This window comes from Culex pipiens, chromosome 2 (assembly GCF_016801865.2).
Source record: "Culex pipiens pallens isolate TS chromosome 2, TS_CPP_V2, whole genome shotgun sequence".
Taxonomy (NCBI): Eukaryota; Metazoa; Arthropoda; class Insecta; order Diptera; family Culicidae; genus Culex; species Culex pipiens.
In genome coordinates, this window is record NC_068938.1 from 184066442 (window position 1) to 184077667 (window position 11226).

Here is an 11226-nt window from a genome sequence, read left to right on the forward strand (position 1 = left end):
ATTTGTAAATTTTATTCGAAATTCAGTATTTTTGATTTTAAGGGACTAAATGATTTTTTTATTATGAATTTCTGTCCATGCATTTTCAATGTCATAAAAAATCATTTTAATTATTGCATTCCATTTAAAAAAAAAAAATCTCTACAACATTAGTTATTCCATATCAGTCTCCATATAACTTTGGAAATCTGTCTATTCATGAGGAATTATTTGAACGATTTTGTGTCTTCGGCTATTGTTGTAATAGTGAAACGCGAGGTGGTACTATACAACAAACTAATTACTTTTATTAAAGACTAAAATGAAACAGATTAAAACTCCGCGTGGTGTAGTTGTCGGCTGTCGGGCGAGTAATGACAGCCAAGCTCGCTTCCGCTCGCTGGCTGGTGTTGACAGCTGTTGACGTCCGGGCGACCCTGTCGCAGAGTGTGGTGCAGGGTGCCCACCCAACACCTCCCCCTTTAGTATAGATGGTACGGCTCGTAGCGACTCGGCGCTTTCCGGTTGCGGACTGGTCGTCCGGCAGGAGCCACCGCAGGAACAGCTGGCGATTGGGGTCGTCTTGGACGACGTCGCTCGGGCGGCTGCATCAACTCGCGGAGGAACTCCTGCTGCAACTCGTTCAGCTGCTCATCCTCAGGATACGTCAGTGGGCTGTCCGGGTACGGCAGCGAAGCTTCCGGTGAACCCGCCGGTTCCGGAGACTCCGATGGCCCGGGAGGTTTGATGCCCCACGTGTTGAGTAGCAGATCCAGTGGAATGGTTGGTTGAGACTCCGCTTCAGTGGCGTAAGCACCACCGTGGCGCTTGCGCAACTGGTTGCTGTGGGATCTGATCAGCTGCTGACGGTCTGGTAACCACACGTTGTACATGACCGTCCCGATCCGCTCCACGACCTCACCTGGCACCCAGCTCCACTCGTTGCCGTGGTGAACCTTCGCAAACACTCCGTCTTTGGGCTCGAAGTTCTTCGCCTTGGCACCGTGTTTACGGTCGAACTGCTGATCTTGCTTGGAACTGGAGTCCTTGTAGAAGCTGCTTGGTGGTTTCATCAGCTCGAGCGAGGTACGGATGCGACCGCCGAGAAGAACTTCCGCTGGAGATTTCCCCTCTGGAGCGCTGCGGCACGGTGTGGACCGGTAACACTGGAGGAAAGTGTCGATCGCTTCTTCTAGTTCCTCCCCTCCTGCTTGAATTTTCTTGAGTGTACGTTTAAAAGTATCAACAAACCTCTCAGCTTGGCCGTTGCTCTGCGGGTGGTACGGCGCGGTCTTGAGGTGCATGATACCGTTGACGTCACAGTACCTCTCGAAGTGCTCGCTGCAAAACTGCCGGCCGTTGTCGGAGACCAGCACCTCCGGCATGCCGAATCTCGAGAAGATGTTACGCAGGATGGCCAGGGTCTTCTCCGTGGTGATCCGCCGCGTTGGAACCACTTCCGGCCACTTCGAGAGGGCGTCGACCAGGACCAGAAAGTACGTTCCGTCCACCGGTCCGGCGTAGTCGACGTGCAGCCTCTGCCATGGCCGCTCCGGGATGGGCCACGATGAGAGCGCTGTTTTCGTGTCAGTTTTGGCCACCGCAGCACACTCGTTGCAAGCTTTGATCAGGTTGGAAATGTGATCATCGATGTTCGGCCAATACACGTAGTTCCGCGCCAGCGACCGCGATCGCTCGATGCCCGGATGGCCCTTGTGCAGCTGCTGGAGCACCCGCTTCTGCAGCTTCTTGGGGATGATGATCCGCTCTCCATACATGAGACACTTGTGAGCGATGCTGAGTGCCTCACGACGAGCGAAGAACTGCTGGATTTCTGCGCCTTCGACAGCTTTCTTGTTCTCCGGCCAGCCGTGGATGACGTAGTGCTTCACCTTCTGCAGGGTTTCGTCTCCCTCAGTCTCTGCGGCAATCACCTTGTAGGTGACCGGCAAGAATCCCAAAGACTGGCTCACAATGCTGCAGATCGACCTCTCAAGCTCTATCGACGCAATAACAAAATCTTCATCCGGTTTAACATGAGCATTAATCAGGCGAGATAGAATGTCAGCGTGCCCAAAGTGATCGGTAGCGATATGCTCTATGTGGAAATCATAGAGAAGCATCGTTAAAGCCCACCGTTGCAGGCGGTTAGCAGTGTACGCCGGTATTCCTTGCTTCGAACCAAAAATCGAGAGAAGTGGTTTATGGTCCGTTTGCAGGAGGAAGTTGCGTCCGTAGATCATCCGGTGAAATTTGGTCACGGCGTACACCAGAGCGAGGGCTTCCTTTTCGATCTGGCTGTAATTCTTTTCCGCCGGAGTCAGACTTCTGGACGCGTGGTAGATTGCCTTCTCGGTGCCGTCCGGGAAGCGGTGTGCGATGCGGGCGCCGATGCCCACGTTGGATGCGTCCGCGGAGACCACGATGTCCAGACGCGGATTGTAGTGGGTGAGCAAGAGAGGAGACTGCAGGATTTCCTTGAAGCGGTCGAATGAGCGTTGACAGTCGGCCGACCACTCGAACTTGGCACCCTTCCGGAGCAGGTCGTCCAGCGGCTGCCGAAACTTCCGCATCTCCTTGATGAACTTCCCATAATAGTTTATCGCACCCAGGTACGACCGAAGTGTGGAAACGTCGTGAGGGGCTGGCATGTTCACGACGGCGGCAATCTTCTCCGGGTCGGGGCGAATACCTTCGGCGTCCAGCAGCTGGCCCAGGTACTTGACCTGGTTCATGAAGAAGCGGCACTTACTGAGCTTCACGGTGAACCCGTACTCTTGCAGGCGCTGGAAAACCTGCTGAAGATTTTGCTTGAGCTCCTGCCGCGTTCGACCGCCAACGATGATGTCGTCCAGGTACGGACAGGTGCGCGGCAGTCCGCACAGCATCGTGTCCATAATCTTCTGGAATGCCCCCGGAGCGTTCTTGATCCCGAGAGACAGGCGGTTGTACTGGAACAACCCCTTGTGGGTGTTGATGACCAGCAGCTTGCGGCTCTCCTCATCGACCTCCACTTGCAAGTATGCGTCGGACAAATCGATGTTCGCGAAGATGGTGCAGTTGGCCATTCGCGCGAAGATGTCCTCGGGCAGGGGTAGTGGGTGGCTGTTCGGCTCCAAAGCGTTGTTCAGCCCGGTTGAATAATCGGCACAGATCCGGATAGAGCGATCCGGTTTCCGCACGACCACGATGGGCGCGGCCCAATCCGCGTACGTGACCGGGGTGATGATGCCCAGATCTTGGAGTCGCTGCAGCTCATCCTCCACGGTGGCCTCCATGGAGTACGCCACAGGCCGCTTCTGCCGGAACACAGGCTTCGCATCTGGCTTCAGGTCGAGGTGAACCTGCGTCTTCTTACAGACGCCAGCGCGATCGCTGAACACGTCCGCAAACCGCGACTTCAGCTCGGCAACGTCAGCGTCTTCGTCCGCACTGGCCACCAGGTTGCAGATGGACGACAGTGGAACATCCCAGAGGCCGAACTTGTCCATGGCGTCGGCTCCGAGGACGTTGAGGTTAAGCTGCGGTCCACTCACGTAGCACTTGCCTTGTTTGTGGACTCCGCCGATGCTGATGGTAGCCGAAAACATCCCAGAGATGTTCAGCTTGTCCCCGGAGGCTGCCCTCGCAGAGCAGTCCGGTGGAACCGTTGGAGGACGTCCAGCTTTCTCCCAGTTCTGATATGAGAGAATGGTGATATCCGAGCCGGAATCTAGTTGAAGCTCCACCGGCACGCCGTTGATGCCGACGGTTGTGTAGCGCCGACCCTGCTGGATGCTTCCGACGGTCACGCTCTTGCTCGAGCGCTGCTTCTGCTGCGGCTTCGGCTGGAACTTGTGCTCCTTCTTGGTCCGGTTCTTTGCTGAGAAGCAGGAACAGTAGCCTTCGCGATGTCCCACTCTGTTGCAGTCCCGGCACTTGTGCTCCCGAAACTTGCACTCGTCCATATAGTGCATTCCGCCGCACGACCAGCACGGTGATTTCGGGATGTTGTCGCGCTGCTTGCCTCCGAACTTCCCCTTGGGCTTCTGCTTCGTCTCGGTCCGGACCGCGTTTGTGGACAGCTGCACGGAGGAGGATGCATGGCTCCCAATTAGGACGGTGTCCTGCTTGAGAGTAGCGAGCGATTTGCATTCCTCTACGATCTTCTCGAGGGTCATGCCCTGAGATTCGTTGATCTTGGACAACAGACGCATACGGATGTCTGAGTCCTTGGCAGCCGTAAGTCCACACACAAACACCAGGCACTTCAGTTGTTCCTCGTCGAGCTTCTTCAGCTGGAAGTCCACGCAGGCGCGGTTGACTCTGCAGGAATAGCTGATCAAATCCTCTGACTCGTCCTTCGCTGTCTGCAGACATTGATAGCGACGATGGAAGATCGACACGGGTGTGCCGAAAATGGATTTGAGCTTGTCGACGGTCTCCTTGAACTTGAAGTCCTTTGGAACCTTCGGGAGGATGAACGACGTGTACCGGTCGTGCGCGGCCGGGGACAACTTCCGCAGAAGCAGCCGGACTTTCGCAGCGTCATCGAGCGACGACGCGTCGGCGTCGAACAAATCTGCGTACCGTCCGTACCAGGTGTCGAACGTGCAGCCCTTGTCCGCGTCGTAGACGAACTCCGTGATGTTCGTGGCCAGGGAGTCCAGCACCAGCTCGTTCCGGGGCGCCGCCTGCAGGTTCTTCACCTGTTCGGTGAGCTCCTCCATCAGCGCGTGTTGATTGGCGAGCAGCTGGATGATGGTGTCCTTGAACGGTTGTTCCCCGCTCGCTTGACCGGATCCAGCGCTTCCGGATTTGTTGATTCCCGGTGGGTTGGACATCGCTGCGGGCCACGGAAGAAACGTCCACGTGGAAGCACGGCAACAACGATTTTGCGATTTTCGCCGAAAAAAAAAATTGACAAACCGACAAACTCCACAGACCCGTCGCCACTTGTTGTAATAGTGAAACGCGAGGTGGTACTATACAACAAACTAATTACTTTTATTACGGTAAAACTACAAATTAAAATATTTCCGCGTGGTGTAGTTGTCGGCTGTCGGGCGAGTAATGACAGCCAAGCTCGCTTCCGCTCGCTGGCTGGTGTTGACAGCTGTTGACGTCCGGGCGACCCTGTCGCAGAGTGTGGTGCAGGGTGCCCACCCAACAGCTATAAAGATGATTAGGATTTCTTAAAGGAAAATAAGTACACCAAAACTAAATTTGATTAATTATTTGACTTTTTATTACGAAAAGTTTACTTCCCAAAATACATACTTTATTTTCGTTTTTTTTTTATATTCGTATAGGCAATTTATTGAGCATCTTTTGTGCTAGAGTTAAGTATCTTGCAAAAGCTGTTGAAAAATACGAACTTTGTCAATCAACGGCGATTGCAAATTGAATTTTGCATTTTTTTTTAATTTAGCATGACAATATGTTCGATGAATGTCTACGTATTTTGCAATATCTAAGGTTCTTCTGAATGGAACTTAATTTCGTTTAAAGAGTTACCTAGGAGACATTTAAAGAAATCTGAAAAAATACGTTCCTTGAACAAATCCTATAATTTTGACAGCGGTCTAAATTTTAGGGAGTAAAATTATCTTTATTTATAAAAGTGTATAGTTTGAAGTACCAATCACATTTCATCCCCTTTCCGCGCGGTAAGCAAATTATTAAATAATCACTCATATCTGATGATAAGCGCGCAAGCAAATAGGGTTAAAACTTTTTATTTTTTTTTCGCAATCGCATTATGACAGATGCAACTGGGCGCGCGTGTTCGATCACAATTTTTTTTTACTTCATTCTTCTTAATGCTCAACCTGACAGTTGTCCAAGCTGCATTTTGCAGCTTTTTGCCAGGCTCGTGCCACTTTGGTGCTGTAATCGCTCTTATCACCGATAAATAGCATTATTTATACGCAGCCAAGCCTTAATGTTAATTTATTGAGGACCACTTGGATTGGGCTCTCTAGGAGGCGAAATTTGTTATTTTTTAGGTTAAAGTAAAATATTTTGTCAGAAATTCCTCAACTTTCTTCGCCACAAGGCTCAGGATCGTCAGCTTCATGAGTGACGACGAGTTTTGAGTGCCTTCCGACAAAATAATGCATATATAATTAATTTATCGTTAATGGAAAGTCGAACTGCACCGAGGGCTTAACCGCTGCCATAAATTATTGTCTTCATTAATTACTCCATCCATCCCGTGAGCTCGTCAAAAACGGTGAGGAGGTTCGTCGCTTTTTAAATCTTTTGAAAAATACATAAAATTTTCAAATTAATCATCCTCCGTCGGGAAACGCCTGAGCAGAGACCTCTTTTCTTTTCGCGAAGCTGTCGTCGGAAGCCAATCATACTCGCGGCTGGGTACTCGAGATCGTAATCATGATCATTATTGTTTCGCTGAGGTAAATCTTGAAGCACCGTTGAGCATCAACCAGAAGCAAGTTCGCAGCGGGAAGCTTTCATTTAAGAGGTTGATCCTGAAACCTGTAATCATTTTTGGCGTGGCTGTGCTGTATTATTTTGCGTTGATTTCGAACACTGGGAAGGGATTTTTAAAAGTGGGAGTGAATGGGACTTGGTCAGACGCAGGACCTCGACTTTACCATAAATCCTTGGCTCGTTAACCAATGAAGAGAGGTTTCATGACATGGTTATCGAGGATCGTCGAAAGTGTTTTTGGGCGTGGACCAGTTCACGCAAAATCGCAAGAAAAAAATAAACATTAAACATTAAACATTAAACATTAAACATTAAACATTTAACATTAAACATTAAACATTAAACATTAAACATTAAACATTAAACATTAAACATTAAACATTAAACATTAAACATTAAACATTAAACATTAAACATTAAACATTAAACATTAAACATTAAACATTAAACATTAAACATTAAACATTAAACATTAAACATTAAACATTAAACATTAAACACTAAACATTAAACATTAAACATTAAACATTAAACATTAAACATTAAACATTAAACATTAAACATTAAACATTAAACATTAAACATTAAACATTAAACATTAAACATTAAACATTAAACATTAAACATTAAACATTAAACATTAAACATTAAACATTAAACATTAAACATTAAACATTAAACATTAAACATTAAACATTAAACATTAAACATTAAACATTAAACATTAAACATTAAACATTAAACATTAAACATTAAACATTAAACATTAAACATTAAACATTAAACATTAAACATTAAACATTAAACATTAAACATTAAACATTAAACATTAAACATTAAACATTAAACATTAAACATTAAACATTAAACATTAAACATTAAACATTAAACATTAAACATTAAACATTAAACATTAAACATTAAACATTAAACATTAAACATTAAACATTAAACATTAAACATTAAACATTAAACATTAAACATTAAACATTAAACATTAAACATTAAACATTAAACATTAAACATTAAACATTAAACATTAAACATTAAACATTAAACATTAAACATTAAACATTAAACATTAAACATTAAACATTAAACATTAAACATTAAACATTAAACATTAAACATTAAACATTAAACATTAAACATTAAACATTAAACATTAAACATTAAACATTAAACATTAAACATTAAACATTAAACATTAAACATTAAACATTAAACATTAAACATTAAACATTAAACATTAAACATTAAACATTAAACATTAAACATTAAACATTAAACATTAAACATTAAACATTAAACATTAAACATTAAACATTAAACATTAAACATTAAACATTAAACATTAAACATTAAACATTAAACATTAAACATTAAACATTAAACATTAAACATTAAACATTAAACATTAAACATTAAACATTAAACATTAAACATTAAACATTAAACATTAAACATTAAACATTAAACATTAAACATTAAACATTAAACATTAAACATTAAACATTAAACATTAAACATTAAACATTAAACATTAAACATGAAATAAAATTAAAAAAAAGAAAACTGAAAACAAGCATTTTCTTTGCATTTCTCCATGGAAAAACTCCACTTTAAATGATTGGGCATGCCGAATTTTACGGCCCAATATTGCACTCAACCCTTCAAAATAACAGTCATTTTTCTTTCGCGTAAGAGGTGCCTTAAGATTGATTTTTAATCAGCCCATACATCAACCATTGTTTTCGATTCCAGGCCTTATTTTTCGGCGGTGGGTTGAGCCTAATCGAACACTTGACCCATTTTCCCGAAGCTCAGAAGTTTTTCAGAAGCAATCAGGTGGGCTACCGGATTAAATGGAATTTAGCCCGGTGGTTTTTGGGAAATTGAAGAGTGCGGTTTTGGGTTTTTTTTATCCCTGTTAATCGTGAAAGGAAAGCAGTAAAGCTACCGAATGAGTGTTGCTTTCGTTAGTAAGGAGGAAATTTGGGCTTGAATTAATGTGAACTGGATTGGGGAAATTATACAGGATTATCGGGATGAAAGTACTTGCTGGCTGATGTTGGTTATTACTCTGATCTGATTAACTTGAGCGATATGAGTTGTGCTTTTTATTGGCTTCATCAATCTCAATTATTAATCGATTGGACTTTAATCATTAGGATCAAGCTCTTACTTATTTAAATGCTTCAGTTAACTTAACTAGCTAATGAAATTCCATTAAATTTATAGTTTGAGAAATTGCCCAAGACATGTTTTTTAAATTGAGTATTGCTTCGTTATCAAAATGTGATTTGATATCAATCTGCTTCAAACCTCTCTACATAAAAAAGAATAATCATAAATAACAGACAGCAGAGTCCTTTGCACCCTGAACAAAAAAAAAATCAACTGACAACACACTCACAAAAACGATTTCGATGGGTCAGGTGCATTTTGAAGCTCTTTCCAAAAAAAAAGCAAGGAATCCCTCTCCTTTAAATTCGAATCGGTTGCCGCAAGAAAGGACTTTCCACGTTTTTTTTTTGTCTTCCACCTCACCTTAAGGCGCACGAATCCTTCGAATTCTTTTGTTCGCCGCAAGGTTCTACGCACACGCACACCTGATAAGAATTCAATGACCGGCCTCCGTCAGTTTTTTTCTGTAATTTTTCGAAAAAAATAACGTAAAAAAAAGTTACCAAGGATTCTTTCTCCCTTCCTTTTTACAGGAGGTGAAAATCCAGACAAAGAGTGAGAGTAGCATTTTTTTTTCGAGGGAGTCCTTCGGCAAAGGGAATCACCTGCTCCGTCGTCATCGGAGGAGAAAATATTCATTCAACCTGTTGAACGCAGCCACCTCGTGGGTTGTGGACAAAGTGATATGAAGTCAGGTGGAACGAACGGATGAGATTAGCATGTTTTTAACCGAAAGTAAAACGGATAGGGGAAAGATAAAATTGGTCATGACAAATCTGTTGAAATATGACCGATTAGGATTCATTCGACGATTCATTATTTCATCAGAAAAATATTTAAAAAAAACAAATGTGAATTTTGATAAGAGGTGAGATTTGAACAACTTGTAAATACAAGTAAAATTGTTAAAAATCATATTTAATGCAAACTTACCAATAAAAACGTTACTGAATCCACCTTTGGGTGGTTGGTGCCTTCCTCGCATTCATAAAGTGAATACACTACACAGTGTATAAATAACAATTATTTTTTATCAAAATATCTGAGGTCCGGCCTCAGAAAAATGTATTAAAAACACTAAAGAAGTAAAAACTGTTGATAGGGTTGTCAGATATTCAATCTTTTGGGCTTGTTGGAAAGGTCTTTTGATTACCTATCCAACGATGGGTCGGATGGTGGATCCGGACACAGTTTACATACATTTAAGTGAGACCTGGCTTCCAAAAAGTACATAAATAACTCTAAAGTGAACATATCTCGAGACAGGGTTGCCAGATCTTCAATGTTTTCGACTCGTTGGAAAGTTCTTTTGATTACCTAACCAACGATGGGTTAGATAATGGATCCGGCCAAGTTTTTATGCATATAAGTGAGATCCGAATATATGTGAAAACACATTTTTTATATAACTTTTGAACTACTTATCGAAACTTCAAACAATTCTATAGCGATGTATGAGACCCTAAACCAAGCCGAATGCAACCGGTTGGATCAAAATCGGTTAAGCCAGTGCTGAGAAAACTTGGCAAGAATGTTGGACACATACATACATACACACACATACACACACACACACACACAGACATTTGTTCAGTTTTCGATTCTGAGTCGATAGGTATACATGAATATAGGTCTACGAGCTGTTTTTCAAAAGTTCATTTTTCGAGTAGGATTATAGCCTTACCTCAGCGAGGAAGGCAAAAATGAATAACTGAGACTTTTTTCAAAAAAGTAACCTAAAAATGGCTATTACTTGAAAACGGTGCACTTTATCAAAATTTCACTAAAGTTTTTTTTTAATGCAAAATCGATTTTACATCGGAAAAAGGAGCTGAAAAATTTTTGCGACCAATATTTCGTTTTTTTTTTTAAATCAGAATTGATTCAACAATTCATAACTCGGTCAAAGATTTTTTGCCCATTCTGGAAATTTCTGAAAAGTTGGCATTATTGATGTCCCCTAAAACATATCAGAAAATTGAAAAAAAAATTAAAATAGTATTTTTTGCAAATCAAGTTTTAGTGACAAAAAGTGAAATTAAAAATCACCAAAAAAAATCCGTGTATCTTTTTTTTCAGTGTAGTCCTTATCCATACCAACAACTTTGCCGAAGACATCAAATCGATCAAAAAATTCTTTCAAAAGATACAGATTTTTGAATTTTCATACATCATTTTTGTATGGACTGGACAGCTGCCAAATTTGTATGGAAAATTATATGGACAAACTAATGATGCAAAATGGCTTCTTTGGGCATACCGAAAGCATCAAAAAAGTATCAGCCGGATTAACAAAATACATTTTTTTTTTTTTAAAGAAATATTTCGTAGATAATTGCTCAGTAGTGAAATCTTGATCATTCACCCGTACCGTCATTAGGGGTGACAATGGGTCTGGGTGGTGAGATTAAGTCATAGAAAAATGGTGATATTTGTATGACCCAATCTCACTCTTTAAACCCAATGTCACCCCTGATGACGGTACACAAGAAAATATTTTCATTCTCGTAATGTAAACATTGAATGGGTATTGCCAACTTTTTATAATGTAAATTTTAAGGTACTTGATTTTGACTGTTTTACATACATTTTTTTTATTCTTGGTAAAATGTAAAGCAAGTTTAA

General features: G+C 42.3%; 1 protein-coding gene across 1 annotated transcript; it reads right to left on the reverse strand.

The window, feature by feature from the left end:
* Positions 1-239: 239 nt before the first annotated feature.
* LOC120431763 (uncharacterized protein K02A2.6-like) lies at positions 240-5123 on the reverse strand. Its single transcript, XM_039596883.2, has one exon. The coding sequence runs from the start codon at positions 4800-4802 to the stop codon at positions 462-464; it is 4341 nt and encodes a 1446-aa protein (XP_039452817.1). The 5' UTR covers positions 4803-5123; the 3' UTR covers positions 240-461.
* Positions 5124-11226: the final 6103 nt, after the last annotated feature.

Coding starts and splice junctions, on each gene's coding strand:
- LOC120431763 (XM_039596883.2), bottom strand. CDS start 4,802: ATGTCCAACCCACCGGGAATCAACAAATCCGGAAGCGCTGGATCCGGT.